Raw genomic sequence first — 16345 nt, forward strand, 5'->3', positions numbered from 1 at the left:
ATTCCTGGAATAAACCCCACTTGATCATGGTGTATGATCCTTTTAATGTGCTGTTGGATTCTGTTTGCTAGTATTTTGTTGAGGATTTTTGCATCTATGTTCATCAGTGATATTGGCCTGTAGTTTTCTTTCTTTGTGACATCCTTGCCTGGTTTTGGTATCAAGGTGATGGTGGCCTCGTAGAATGAGTTTGGGAGTGTTCCTCCCTCTGCTATATTTTGGAAGAGTTTGAGAAGGATAGGTGTTAGCTCTTCTCTAAATGCTTGATAGAATTCGCCTGTGAAGCCATCTGGTCCTGGGCTTTTGTTTGTTGGAAGATTTTTTATCACAGTTTCAATTTCAGTGCTTGTGATTGGTCTGTTCATATTTTCTATTTCTTCCTGATTCAGTCTTGGCAGGTTGTGCATTTCTAAGAATTTGTCCATTTCTTCCAGGTTGTCCATTTTATTGGCATAGAGTTGCTTATAGTAATCTCTCATGATCTTTTGTATTTCTGCAGTGTCAGTTGTTACTTCTCCTTTTTCATTTCTAATTCTATTGATTTGAGTCTTCTCCCTTTTTTTCTTGATGAGTCTGGCTAATGGTTTATCAATTTTGTTTATCTTCTCAAAGAACCAGCTTTTAGTTTTATTGATCTTTGCTATCGTTTCCTTCATTTCTTTTTCATTTATTTCTGATCTGATTTTTATGATTTCTTTCCTTCTGCTAACTTTGGGATGTTTTTGTTCTTCTTTCTCTAATTGCTTTAGGTGCAAGGTTAGGTTGTTTATTCGAGATGTTTCCTGTTTCTTAAGGTGGGATTGTATTGCTATAAACTTCCCTCTTAGAACTGCTTTTGCTGCATCCCATAGGTTTTGGGTCGTCATGTCTCCATTGTCATTTGTTTCTAGGTATTTTTTAATTTCCTCTTTGATTTCTTCAGTGATCACTTCGTTATTAAGTAGTGTATTGTTTAGCCTCCATGTGTTTGTATTTTTTACAGCTCTTTTCCTGTAATTGATATCTAGTCTCATAGCATTGTGGTCGGAAAAGATACTTGATACAATTTCAATTTTCTTAAATTTACCAAGGCTTGATTTGTGACCCAAGATATGATCTCTCCTGGAGAATGTTCCATGAGCACTTGAGAAAAATGTGTATTCTGTTGTTTTTGGATGGAATGTCCTATAAATATCAATTAAGTCCATCTTGTTTAATGTATCATTTAAAGCTTGTGTTTCCTTATTTATTTTCATTTTGGATGATCTGTCCATTGGTGAAAGTGGGGTGTTAAAGTCCCCTACTATGATTGTGTTACTGTCGATTTCTCCTTTTATGGCTGTTAGTATTTGCCTTATGTATTGAGGTGCTCCTATGTTGGGTGCATAAATATTTACAATTGTTATATCTTCTTCTTGGATCGATCCCTTGATCATTATGTAGTGTCCTTCTTTGTCTCTTCTAGTAGTCCTTATTTTAAAGTCTATTTTGTCTGATATGAGAATTGCTACTCCAGCTTTCTTTTGGTTTCCATTTGCATGGAATATCTTTTTCCATCCCCTTACTTTCAGTCTGTATGTATCTCTAGGTCTGAAGTGGGTCTCTTGTAGACAGCATATAGATGGGTCTTGTTTTTGTATCCATTCAGCCACTCTGTGTCTTTTGGTGGGAGCATTTAGTCCATTTACATTTAAGGTAATTATCGATATGTATGTTCCTATTCCCATTTTCTTAATTGTTTTGGGTTCATTATTGTAGGTATATTCCTTCTGTTGTGTTTCTTGCCTAGAGAAGTTCCTTTAGCATTTGTTGTAAAGCTGGTTTGGTGGTGCTGAACTCTCTCAGCTTTTGCTTGTCTGTAAACGTTTTAATTTCTCCATCAAATCTGAATGAGATCCTTGCTGGGTAGAGTAATCTTGGTTGCAGGTTTTTCTCCTTCATCACTTTAATTATGTCCTGCCACTCCCTTCTGGCTTGTAGAGTTTCTGCTGAGAGATCAGCTGTTATCCTGATGGGGATTCCCTTGTGTGTTATTTGTTGTTTTTGCCTTGCTGCTTTTAATATGATTTCTTTGTGTTTAATTTTTGACAGTTTGATTAATATGTGTCTTGGCGTATTTCTCCTTGGATTTATTCTGTATGGGACTCTCTGTGCCTCCTGGACTTGATTAACTATTTCCTTTCCCATATTAGGGAAGTTTTCAACTATAATCTCTTCAAATATTTTCTCAGTCCCTTTCTTTTTCTCTTCTTCTTCTGGAACCCCTATAATTCGAATGTTGGTGCATTTAATGTTGTCCCAGAGGTCTCTGAGACTGTCCTCTGTTCTTTTCATTCTTTTTTCTTTATTTTGCTCTGCAGCAGTTATTTCCACTATTTTATCTTCCACCTCACTTATCCGTTCTTCTGCCTCAGTTATTCTGCTATTGATCCCATCTAGAGTATTTTTTATTTCATTTATTGTGTTTTTAATCGATGCTTGATTCATCTTTAGTTCTTCTAGGTCCTTGTTAACTGTTTCTTGCATTTTGTCTATTCTATTTCCAAGATTTTGGATCTGGGAAATAGAATCTTGGATCATCTTTACCATCATTATTCTGAATTCTTCTTCAGGTAGAGTGCCTATTACCTCTTCATTTGTTAGGTCTGGTGGGTTTTTATCTTGCTCCTTCTCCTGCTGTGTGTTTTTCTGTCTTCTCATTTTGCTTATCTTACTGTGTTTGGGGTCTCCTTTTTGCAGGCTGCAGGTTCGTAGTTCCTGTTGTTTTTGGTGTCTGTCCCCAGTGGCTAAGGTTGGTTTAGTGGGTTGTGTAGGCTTCCTGGTGGAGGGGACTAGTGCCTGTGTTCTGGTGGATGAGGCTGGATCTTGTCTTTCTGGTGGGCAGGTCCACGTCTGGTGGTGTGTTTTGGGGTGTCTGTGGACTTTTTATGATTTTAGGCCACCTCTCTGCTAATGGGTGGCGTTGTGTTCCTGTCTTGCTAGTTGTTTGGCTCAGGGTGTCCAGCACTGTAGCCTGCTGGTCGTTGAGTGAAGCTGGGTGCTGGTGTTGAGATGGAGATCTCTGGAAGATTTTCGCCGTTTGATATTATGTGGAGCTGGGAGGTCTCTTGTGGACCAGTGTCCTGAAGTTGGCTCTCCCACCTCAGAGGCACAGCACTGACTCCTGGCTCCTCAATTTGGGATGATGTGTTGTCTATTCATGTATTCCACAGATGCAGGGTACATCAAGTTGATTGTGGAGCTTTAATCCGCTGCTTCTGAGGCTGCTGGGAGAGGTTTCCCTTTCTCTTCTTTGTTCTCACAGCTCCTGGGTCTCAGCTTTGGATTTGGCCCCGCCTCTGCGTGTAGGTCGCCGGAGGGCGTCTGTTCTTCGCTCAGATAGGACAGGGTTAAAGGAGCAGCCTCTTCGGGGACTCTGGCTCACTCAGGCCGGGAGGGAGGGAGGGGCACGGAGTGCGTGGCGAGCCTGCAGCGGCAGAGGTCGGCGTGACGTTGCACCAGCCCGAGGCGCGCCGTGCGTTCTCCCAGGGAAGCCGCCCCTGGATCCCGGGACCCCGGCAGTGGTGGGCTGCACAGGCTCCCGGAAGGGCGGTGTGGGCAGTGACCTGCGCTCGCACACAGGCTTCTTGGCGGCGGCAGCAGCAGCCCCAGCGTCCCACGCCTGTCACTGGGCTCCGCGCTTTCAGTCGCGACTCGCGCCCGTCCGTGGAGCCCCTTTAAGCAGCGCTCTTAATCCCCTCTCCTCGCGCACCAGGAAACCAAGAGGGAAGAAAAAGTCTCTTGCCTCTTCGGCAGCTCCAGAGTTTTCCCGGACTCCCTCCCGGCTAGCTGTGGCACATTAGCCCCCTTCAGGCTGAGTTCTCGCCGCCAGCCCCAGTCCTCTCCCTGCGCTCTGACCGAAGCCCGAGCCTCAGCTTCCAGCGCTGCGCGCCCCGGCGGGCAAGCAGACAAGCCTCTCGGGCTAGTGAGTGCCGCTCGGCACCGATCCTCTGTGTGCGGATCTCTCCGCTTTGCCCTACCCAGGTATGTGGGGAGTTTCTTGCCTTTTGGGAGGTCTGGGGTCTTCTGCCAGCGTTCAGTAGGTGTTCTGTAGGAGTTGTTCCACGTGTAGCTGTATTTCTGTTGTATCCGTGGGGAGGAAGGTGATCTCCGCGTCTTACTCTTCCGCCATCTTACCCGGAAGTCCATTTTTTTTTCTTGTATGATTACTGTGGTTAGGATTGCCAATACTATGTTGAATAAAAGTGGCAAGAGTGGGCATCCTTGTCTTGTTCCTGATCTTAGAGGAAATGCTTTCAGCTTTCCACTATTGAATATGATGTTGGTTGTAGGTTTGTCATATATGGCCCTGACTATGTTGAGGTATGTTCCCTCTATACACTTTGTTGAGAGTTTTTATCACAAATGAATGTTGAAGTTTGTCAAAGCTTTTTCTGCATCTATTGAATTGATCTTATAATTTTCATTCTTCAATTTGTTAATGTGGTGTATCACACTGATTTGCAGCATTGAACCATTCTTGCATCCCAGAGATAAATCCCACTTGAGCATGGTGTATGATCCTTCCAGTGTGTTACTGAATTTGGTTTGCTAACATTTTGTTGAGGACTTTTGCATCTATGTTCATCAGTGATATTGGCGTGTAATTTTCTGTGATTTTCTGTCTTTGTCTGGTTTCAGTATCAGGGTGATGCTGGCCTCATAGAATGAGTTTGGAAGTATTCCTTCCTCTTCAGTTTTTTGGAGTAGTTTGAGAAGGACAGATGTTAACTCTTCTTTAAATGCTTCGTAGAATTTCCTGTGAAGCAGTCTAGTCCTGAACTTTTATTTGTTGGGAGTTTTTGATTACTGATTCAATTTCATTACTGGTAATTGGTCTGTTCATATTTTCTATTTCTTCCAGATTCAGTCTTGGGAGATTGTATGTTTCTAACTTTATCCAGTTCTTCTAGGTTGTCCACTTTATTGGTGTGTAACTGTTCATAAGAATCTCTTATGATCCTTTAATTTCTGTGGTGTTGGTTGTAACTTCTCTTTCGTTTCTGATTTTATTGATTTGGCCCCTCTTTTTTTCTTGATGAGTCTGGCAAAAAGTTTATCAATTTTATCTTTATCTTTTATCTTTATATTTTTTATATTATATTTATTTATATTTTATATTTATATATTTATATATTATATTTATATTATATTTATCTTTATATTATATCTTTTACCTATATATTTTATATTTTATCTTTATCTTTATCAAGTTTATCTTTTCAAAGAGCCAGCTCTTAGTTTCATTGATATTAGTCTCTATTTATTTCTGCTCTGATCTGTATTATTTCTTTCCTTCTACTAACTTTAGGTTTTGTTTCTTCTTCTTTTTCTAGTTCCTCTAGGTGTAATGTTAGGTTGTTTATTTTGAGATTTTTCTTATTTCCTGATGTAGGCTTGTATCACTATCAGCTTCCCTCTTAGAACTGCTTCTGCTGAATCCCATTGATTTTGGATCATTGTCTTTCCATTTTTATTGTCTGCACATATTTTTTATTTCCTCTTTGATTTATTCAGTGACCCATGTTTAGCAGCATATTATTTAACCTCCAAGTGTTTGTACTTTTTGTAGTTTTTTTTTTTCTTGTAGTCGATTTCTAGTCTCAGCATTGTGGTTGGAAAAGATGCTTGATATGATTTCAATATTCTTAAATTTATTGAGACTTGGTATTAACCTTCATAAAAATAAAGAGAGTTAGGGCGTTGCTCTGGAAGAGGCTTTGGCTTATGGAAATGTTATGGCTGGTTTGACTTTCTATCTAGACCACTCAAATTCTCTCCATATCAGCAATAGGACTGTTTCACTTTCTTAGCACTCGTGTGTTCACTGAAGTAGCACTTTTAATTTCCTTCAAGAACTTCTCCTTTGCATTTACAAGTTGACTAACTAGTGCAAGAGGCTTAACTTTTGGCCTATCTCAGCTTTCGACAAGCCTTCCTCACTAACTTTAATCATTTCTAGCTTCCAATTTAAAGGGAGAGGTGTGCAACTCTTCCTTTCACTTGAACTCTTAGAGGCTGTTGTAGGGTTATTAATTGGCCTAATTTCAATAATGTTGTGTCTCAGGGGATAGGGAAACCTGAGGAGAGGGAGAGAGTTGGAAGTACCACCAGTTGGTGGAGCAGTCAGGACACACACACATCAATTAAGTCCACTGTTTTATGTGGGTGAGGTCCATGGTGCCCCAAAACAATACAATAGTAACACCAAAGATCAGTGACCACAGATCACCATAAGAAATATAACAATAATGAAAAAGCCTGAAACATTCCGAGAATTACCAAAATGTGACACAGAGACACAAAGTGAGCAAATACTCTTGGAAAAATTGTGCCAACAGACTTGCTCAATGCAGGGTTGTCACAACCTTCAATTTGTAAAAAAAAAAGAAAAAGAAAAAAGAAAACAAACACACACACAGTATCTGCAAAGCTCAGTAAAGTGAAGTGCAATAAGACATGGTATACTTGCACATAGCATATCATTCCATTTATATGACACTATAGGTTAGGTATAACTATAGAAATAAAATTCTGATCAGTGTTTGCCAAGGGTTAGGTAGCCAGGGGAAGGGCTAATTACAAAGTAGCAGCATGAGGGAATTTGGGGGAGGTGATAAAACTATTTTTTATCTTGATTGTGCTGTTGGCTGTTGATTATATGACTCTGAATTTGTCAAAACTCACCAAAAAGATTGAATTTTACCAAAGGTAAATTTAAAAAGTGAATAAAATGATACAGTGTTATATGAATGTGTAGAAAATTAAATTCTATTATACTACTGCAAGCATATAAAAACTGAGTAAGTCTATAGAAGACTAAAAGGTAGCTTGGAAAAATGAAACACCGATGTGAATAAGAAATAATTCAATGGTGAACTTTTCTCTTGAACTTTTGTTATATTTTGAAATTATCTTGCAATACAGTTAAGTTTCAAAACTTCATTAAAAAGAAAGAATATAAAAAATAATTTTAATTTTTCTAAAAATTTTGACTAAATATTGAGATTTTGTTTATGTTAAAAAGGCAAAATACATGTTTAGTCAGCTTCTTAAATAGATTATTAGTCTAAACATAATCACTGGAACAAAATGCTGTTTCAAATTCTTTAGTAAACCGCCCCCCCCCAAAACTTTACTAAAGGTGTTTTAAATAGTTTTGCAAAGTAAGAAGGCAGTAAGGCACTTATCTTGGCTTTAGAGAGAAAAATCCCCAAAGAAGGCTAAACATGTTAGAGTTGGAAAAGGTAGTTTAATTCAAATACGTGTTACATTTGAAGTTCTCGCAGGATATCTATGTGGATATGTTCAGTAATAATTATAACTGTGATAAGTATTATAAAGGAACACAAACAGGTGCATGTAGAATCTCAGATATGAAGAGTTTAACTCTCTCTGAGGCCTAATGAAGGAGGGTACATGTGAATTGAGTCTTAGAAAATGAAGAGGAGTTGGCTGGGTAAAGTAGGTGACAGCATTCCAAGTGGAAGCAACAGTACATGGAAAAGCATGATGGTGTGAGAGATCATGATGTGTTCCACACACTAATATTCAACTGGATATTTAATCCAGAGAGTAGGAGAGAATTCAAGCTTGGAAATACAAACAGAAAAAGTTAAATGATTCATTTATCAACATAAAAAATATCATTCAAAGGAGATTTCACCAATAAGATGGTCTTCCACATGGACCCCTAGTAAAGTATTAAAGCAAAATCTGCATATACTTCGACTTACTATAGCACGTCTTAGAATTTTGATAAAGGAATACAGGGAAGAAAAGGTAGAGTACCTTAAGGTGTCTTGCAACTTCTGGATTAAACAGAGGTGTTTTGATGTAATGAAAAAAGAGTGTTGCAATCCTTTTTCTGAGTCCTTCAAGGTTCTCATGTTTGACTCCTCTCATCATAAGGTCAACCTCCCTGTCAATCAATTCTAGAATTTCCTGAGTCAGTTTACATTCATGTTCCTGTGTAAATCACAACCATATTCAGTATAGAATTTTAAAAATCACTAATTAGTTTTTTAAATTATCACCCAATCAAACTGAAAACTAGATTCCCAAAGTAACAAAACATTGCTGACGTAAGTATAAATTGGTGCCACTAATTTAGAAAAAATTTTGACATTATCTAGTAGAACTTAAGATATGCATAATCTACAACCCAGCAATTCTACTATTAAGTGCTTTAAAAAATGTGCATGGAGTCATCGTTCACACCAGCTCAAAATTAGAAACAACTAAATATCCATAAATAAATTGATTACCTAAATAATGATGGCTTATTCATACAGTAGAGTATTATCTGATATATGAACATGAATTAACTAGAGCTATATACAGTAAAAGTTTAAATCTTACAAATTAGTGTTGAGCAAATGAAGCAAGGCACAAAATAATACATACAGTCTCATTCCATTTAAATAAAATCCAAAAATAAACAACATTACACCGTATTATTTAGAGATGTATACAGAGGTGGTAACTATGAGGAAAAATCAAGGAAATGACTACCATGAAAGTCTGTATGGTAATTACTTTTAGAGGACGAGAGGGTGAGTTGCAGATATGAAAAGAAAGGGGGACATTGGCAATGTCCTGTTTTGGGGTCAGAGGGCAGTAACAAGATTGGTGGTTTTATATTTGCTAAACTATACACGTATATTTTATACATTTTTTTCTGCATGTTTATATAATTCACAATAATCTTTAACAAAGTAATAGAAATGACGGTGATTGAATAAGAAAGCCCAAGTAAGAGTGAAGTGATTAAAGTAGAAGGATTTAGAAGTAATAAAATAGAAGTAAGTTGCTCCGACTGCCCAAGAGGGACTACAAAAACCATAGTTTGAATGAAGGAGTCAGAGAGTAATGTCAGTAACTGTAAAATAATGCTCTTCTCTTCTTTTTAATATGTACTTGGTATGGCTAACACAAGAGTCTGCATCAGTGGTCTTTGACCCTGAGGGCACATTAGAATGACCTGGGGAAGATTTTAAAAGATTTTAACAGTGCCCTCCCACTTCAGAATCTGATTTAACTGCTCTGAAATGGGGCCTAGATATCATTCCTATTCATTTATTCTCATACTCTCTCTCGCTTTCTCTGTGTATCTTCTTCTCTCTTTCAAGCTCTCCAGATGATTCTAACATACACCCAGGCTCAAAATTCACTGGTCTATATTAGCAACTGTCATCAAAATAATATTTATTATTTACTGAGGGCTCCCTATTTATAAGCATTGAGACATATAAATTATATATTTAATTTATATTCTATATACATACGTATGTATAAATATATACACACATATATATGTGTATCTTCAAAGCAACTAATTTTACAGATGATGAAACCGATTTTCAGAAATATTAAATAACTAATCTAAGGTTGTACAGCCACAATAAACACAGCCAGAAATCGAGTCATGCTTAAAAGCCTTAATCCTCCATCAAATATTGTTAAATAAATGTATATGTGGATATATTAGGTTAAACATATTAAGACATGCACAACTTATCTTTTATGAGTCCGTCCTTTGTTTTTTTTAATTAACCAGCTAATGGTCCTAATTATGTCAGGTAAGAACATTTCTACTGTACTCTCTACCTGCACTCTCTTTTTGCCAATTTGGTCTTTCTACTGCCCTCTACAGATACCATGCTTATTTCCCACCTCTGGACCTATGGTTTCTCCCTCTCTTCCTATCTCTAGCTTCAAAGGCATAGTCACTTGACAAACATCTCTGAAAAGGCTGTCCAGAAAAAAGACAGTCAATGCCTTATTGAGTCTATGCCTCTGCTTTCAAGATGGAAAGAAATATGAGAGACCTATGGGGACTTACCTTCCAACAAGAACCATTTACTCAACTACTTAAAGTGCCTTAAATCAATAACTGATGAGGAAAAGGAGATAAAAATACTTATACTAATGCTGCTTTAAAATTGCTAAAAATAAAATTTTCATTAAAAAGTGTCAAAATATATAGCCAATAATTGCTGTTTTATTGAACTGAGTTGAGTACTAATCTCATGCTGTATATGTCTACATTCATTGCAAAGTTAAGGATACATTTACATTTAGAATATTCATTGTGTTATATTTACTTTTGTGTCATAATATATAGTTTGAGAACTTGTAGATAAATGTTAATGCATAAACCATATCCTCCCCCAATTATACCCAAACAATATAGTTGTTGACAAAATAAAATTCATATATATAGACATTTATTATCTTTATAATTACTTAATACAAGCCATCTTGTTTATTTTAGTATTCAATTTTTTTATTGATAGTGGTAGTGATACCCAAAAACTAAGAGAAACTAACGTACCTTTACAGTATGCTTGAGTGTTAAGAGCACATCTAGTCTCTCATCTTGAGAGATATTTTTCAGCATAATGCATTTATAGATGTTTTGCAGCTCTCTGGCTCTGATGGTGAATTGTGTATCCATCTCAATTATTTTGCCATCAAATGTCCTCCACAGCTTTGGAGCCGAACACTTAAAAATAACATTATGTTTATAATTATCAGTTAATTAAAGGTTCAAAAATAATTTTGTTCCTTCTACTATAAGTTAACCTTATCATCATGTGCTTTATGGAATAAAACTATCACTAAAACTTAAGAAAATTATTTGAAGAATTTGTAGACCATGGGAAAGTAAAACAATTTAGGAAAAAAAATATGAGAGAGCTTTAGTCTGCAGAAGTACAAACACTTCCTCAGGATTCAGAATTTGCTACTAATTTGTACTAACTAGTATGATGGTTAGCTTGATGGATTTATGAAATAACCCCTGGGGGAAAAAGCACGCTATTTAGAATACTAAAAAAATTATCTACTTGGTTCAATTATACTGAGTTGTATGAATGTGTCTTGATCATGCCTTGCCAATTGAGAACAACCCTTGTGGAACAATGATTACAATCCTCAAGGCGTTAGACCTACAGATATAGCAATATGGGACTCAGTTACAGTTCTGTTTCCTATAAAAATAAATCTATAACAAGTTCACAGTTCTTCACAAAGCAGATGTCCATAGGAAAACAGCTGTATTTAGCTATTTTAGCAGTGCTGTGGCCCCTGCCTCCCTGACAATGGCTAAGATTCTCACTTCCTATTTCCAAATCTGGCTTGGTGCCTCCCAACATAGCCCGTCTCCTGAACTGAGGGTCAAAGATGGAGCTAACTTGCCCTGAAGCTCATGTGAGGAGTCCCAGGCTAAGAATTCAGAGATAGGAAATGGAGTGAGTCCTCCACTGACTCAGGACCACAACAAAATATTTAAAGACTATGTTTGCCAGTGCTTTTGTTCCCTCCTACTCAAACTATTGAGACTTTAAGAGAAGATTCATTGACCTAGAAAGAGCACAGTGAAAATTCACTGACTCTTCTACTTTAAGGTATAAAGCTGCTCAGTTTCTTTCCTGATTATAATCTATCAAAAAGGAGGCTATATTGATCACGATTTCTAACTGTCCAAATGCTGCATTTTTGTAGACTGATTGGTAATTGCTTTGGAGACCTGTAGTCCAATTTATGCCATACTTGCAAGCATTTAAATCTTAGATTTGATATAATTTAAAGTTTAAATAGAAGCCCATGTATCGCAATAAATCATCAGGAATGTAGAATAGCCAAATAGAGAAACCATTTAAGGCTGTATTTAGTATGACAGTAGTATGAATTTTTAGTTACAGCCTCAATTTACCTTTAATTTTTTTACATTTCATATTAGCTAAATTACATTGAAAACTACAAAGCTACCATTTAACAACTATATTTGATATGTTTTCAAAGTAATGGCATCATTTTCTGATCAAAGGTAAAATGAATGTTGTGCAGAGCTAGGAATCTTCATCAGAAACTTTAGATCCTCAGTTCTAGTTTTAATCTAGCAAATGAGAAGCTGCAGCCCTATGATTAATTTCTATTTTTAAGGCATAAATCTAATATTAAATAATATAGAGTTAATTAGCAGATTGATAAAATTAATAAAATTTATTAAGGATTACAAAAGGGAAATAGCTCAATAAGAAAATATTTTATGCTTTAATTATTATCACTTAGAAATTTTAAAAATATATTGTTTTAAATGGATACAGCCTTGTTTGGGGTAGGCCTCAGAGTGTTACTGAAATCTAATGTTTGCTGCAAAGCTCTTTTTAAAACCTTTAAGGAATAAGCAATCTTAGGCTAAGTTTCATAAAGCAATATTCTAAAGTCTAAAGCCTTAATCTTTGCACACAGTTTTCCTCAGGGTGGCTCTATTAAATGTAATTTCCCTTCTTCCAGTAATGTGAACAATACCTTTAGCTCTTCAGGCTGATAAGTTATTTCATTTGTAATAATCCAAGTACAATAATAACCTTTTAATGAAATGCTTAGTTCATCTACTTTATTGTGGTTTTTTTCAGCTGTTGTATTGATTTAACTCTACCTTCCCCCCAAGTTTTTAGCCCCATCTAAGATACTGTGATATAGTAATACCTTGGATTTTTTCCAAATATATTTAACATCCAAATCGTTTCTACCCTTAAATTTTTAACTTAAATCCTAACTTTTCTATAGAGATTCCTAACTACTATGGTTTGAAACCACTGAAATCACTATTATCTGTCCTATTGTATATGTGAAAACACACACACACACACACAGTATGCAGTGGGGCAATGCAATTTGGATCCAAATTGTTCTATAATTATAACTCTATTTCTCCTTACAGATTATAAGAAATAAATTTCTTATGTAGTTTTATATATTTCACAGGGCCTACAGTATTCTTTTATCCATTCAATAAGTATTTATTGTGTTTACTATATAAATTGGTCAGTGTACTAGGTAGCAAGTAGATAAATTCTAATTTCATGAACTCTTAAATCTAAGAGCATAGAAAGATTAATAAATAATTAAAATAAAAGTTGATTATGCTTGATAATGCAGGTAAACAGGTAACTACAGTTTGATATGAAGCACTTAACTGGTGAAAAGAAAATAATATCTAAGATAAAACCTGAAGAATAACTAGGAGTTAGCCAGATTAAAGGGAACTGAGTGACACAATCAAAGATGCCTAGATTTGAAGTTTGAGTTCCCTAGTGTAAGCACTGAAATGACATTAAAAAAATCTGTTTGGCAAAGTTGTTTTTATATTTGGATTTATTTCTGCCAACACTGATAACCTGGTCTTCAAGTCTAAGCTTCTTTGATTGCAGGCCTTAAGGTATTTTTTTTATTCTGATGCAGAAAAATGTCAACTTTGCTTATTTCTCTTTCTATGTCTTTTTTTCTTTGAATGCTTTGGCTGCAATAAGAGATGTACAACAATCATGTCCTTAAATTGCTTCAGAAAACAAGAGCATAATAAATTCCACTTAGCTGCCAACAAATGAAACAGCATAGACTCTGGAGGAGAGGAACAGAAGAACAGCAGGAAGACACATTTTGAGGAAGGGAAGGTGGAGAGATAACAAAAACCTTGAGAGCAGCAAGCTTCCACAAAAGAGAAGAAATGGCTGCACTGTGAGAGACGGTCTTTTCTTTCTCCTAAATTAATACTCTAGACCCTCAGGGGACAAATTAAGAATAATACTAATGCCCCAGAGCTACTGGGTAGTGATCAGCTTTTCTTTTACACAGCGAAGTGGTTTTGTCCGTCCATAGAGGACACCCCTGTGTACTGCGGTGCTCAGAGAGGCAAGAGCTGGTTGCATTTTTCTATCCCATTACCTGTTGGCCACCTGAGTAAGGAGAAAAAAAACTAAATGACACAGCTAAAGTAGACTGCAGTTTTTTAGCCTGTGATTGTGAGAAGTGGTGTGTAAATCAAAGAGAATCCAAGAAATAAATGGCCTTGACTCTAGGGAAAACCTCTTTAAGAAATTCAAATTGTCTCTTTACACAGTTTGGGTAAGCAGTACCCAAGATATATTAGAGACTGGCTGATGATTTTTCATTCAAACTTCTTGACCTGAATTTCTTCATCTCTCTTAATTTATGAGTTTTTAACATTTGACAACCTGTGGATGTCAATGTTTGATGTGATAAAACTACAAATTATTTAACTAATGATTCAAAAATCTTTAAACTTTTTATGGAGAATGAAGGCTTAGTATAGAATCCCCAATAACTGATTAGTTCAGTGCTTTTATTGGACTAATTTAAAATAGTAATCATTCATTACTCAGAGAAATTCTGTGTCCAGGATAAGAAGATAAAAAATAAAATATTAGCTCAATACACTACGTAATACTTAGACACACTGAAGTTAAACTAAAACCAAACCATAAAATTCTATTTTCCAGAGTTATTTCCAAATTATGGGAAAGTAAATATTCTCTTTACATATCTATATGTTATGGTGCTAAATGTGGATCTTAAAATCTGCATCATGGCCCTGGTTGTTAGCGTTAACATTTGAAAGAACTCTGACCTGATCTAGCCTCAGGGATTACTTATAAGCTGTTTTTTCTTAGCAATCAAAAAAACTGTAGAATAAGTTACTTCAAGTTTCATGAAATCAACACTGACTCCTCCTGAATATTTACTGGAGACAATGCTAGGCATGGGTAGGGCGGGATAGGCATAAAATGGAATAGAACTGGTATAAGTATTTACAACAAAAGACTATAAAATCTACCTTAATTGTTTTCTATGATGTTTATTATGGCATCATATATAAAAAGGTGATTTAAATGACTTTGTATTAGAATAACAAAGATTTCGCAATTTACTATAACAGGTTAAAAGCAGGTCAAAAGTCACCGTTGGTCAATATTTTTAAAGAATGGACTAATTAGGCTACGTAATGGACTGGGGATTGACCTCAAGTGCAGTTGTTCCATTCCGTGGTTGTGTTTGTCTTGCCCTGTATAACACTTTGGTCAAAACTGAGGTAAAATTCTCTTGTATCAGCTAAAATGTCCATTTCCTCTAAGTCTTAGCCTGGGGATTGGTGAGATTAACTGGTTTATCAGCTGGGGTGACCACAGGTTCAGAATCCCAATTCTAAAACCTATGACCCACTGCCTTCTAACTGTCCTCCCTCTACTCTCTCTCCTGGCAACACTCGAAAACCTCCATTTCCTGGGATAGAGCAATTCTTCCCATACTCAGGATCCTTTAGGGTCTCAGATTCTACCCCAAAACTTATCAAAGTATTTACAAAAAAAAAAAAAAACTTCCTTCCTCACAGGAATTCTCATGAACAAAATCTCCCCATCTCTTCTTTTTTGGTGAAATTTAAAGAACTTCTTAGAAAGTTATACTTCATGACAGAGAGTAATCGTCATCAACTGGCTCCAGAGGCGCTTTTATATGTTGGAACTTGATCTACCTTTGGACTCTCTATAATTCAAAACATGTTTAGGGACAATGCTAGACATGAAGCTGGAGGTTGGGGGGTGGGGTGAGGGGTGTGCAGGCATAATGAAGAATAGACATTGTATAAGTATTTACAACAAGAATTTAAAATTGCTTATAGGAAACAAAGCAGCAGATGAAGCACAAGCAGGAAATCCTGTACAAGATTCAGCCTTAAATAAGGAAGGTAAGTACCACCCATCTTCCCTGTCCATTGGCCCCTGAGAGGCCTCCAGCTCTTTCTTGTGCCCTGGGTCCATGCTGTCCTCTTAAGGTTAACAATCAGACGCATAAGGAACACAGTGCCCAGTGATGAAGCTGGATTCAACATAGAGCAACTTGCTAAAGGAATAAGTTTAGTTCAAAATATGACTCTGGAGAAGTATGAATATTATGGCTTCCATACAGTAGAACTCAGCTATTCTAGAATGAAGATATTCAAGAATTTGAAATGATAGTATCTACATTGCATATTTTCTCATAGTACCTGAAATATAAAATTACAAATCATTGGGGCTTCCCTAGTGGGGCAGTGGTTAAGAATCTGCCTGCCAATGCAGGGGATACGGGTTCGAGCCCTGGTCCGGGAAGATCTCACATGCTGCGGAGCAGCTAAGCCCGTGTGCCACAACTGCTGAGCCTGTGCTCTAGAGGCCACGAGCCACAACTACTGGAGCCCGCACATCACACTACTGAAGCCTGTGCTCCGCAACAAGAGAAGCCACTGCAATGAGAAGCCCGCGCACTGCAACGGAGAGTAGCCCCAGCTCGCCGCCCACGCGCAGCAACAAAGACCCAATGCAACCAAAAATAAATAAATAAAATAAATTAATTAAAAAAAATTACAAACCATTATTTCTTTCCCTTATTTTTCCTCCCTACCTTCCTCCACAAGCACTTATTGATACTCTGTGATGAGCACTGAGCTAGGATATGAGGCTATGGAGATAAAAGATGG

General features: G+C 36.7%; 1 protein-coding gene across 2 annotated transcripts in view; it reads right to left on the reverse strand.

Annotated features, from left to right (window-relative positions):
• Positions 1–16345, reverse strand: part of IQUB (IQ motif and ubiquitin domain containing) — an 82841-nt gene that overhangs the window by 16641 nt on the left and 49855 nt on the right. For both annotated transcript variants that reach the window (XM_082631737.1, XM_082631736.1), the window contains 2 exons: positions 10355–10525; positions 7810–7986 (listed from right to left, as the gene is read on the reverse strand). In XM_082631737.1, coding sequence (XP_082487863.1) covers positions 7810–7986; positions 10355–10525 — 348 coding nt within the window. The remainder of the gene's footprint in view (positions 1–7809; positions 7987–10354; positions 10526–16345) is intronic.

The sequence above is a fragment of the Mesoplodon mirus genome (genome assembly GCF_964341445.2).
Source record: "Mesoplodon mirus genome assembly, chromosome: 9".
Classification (NCBI taxonomy): Eukaryota; Metazoa; Chordata; class Mammalia; order Artiodactyla; family Ziphiidae; genus Mesoplodon; species Mesoplodon mirus.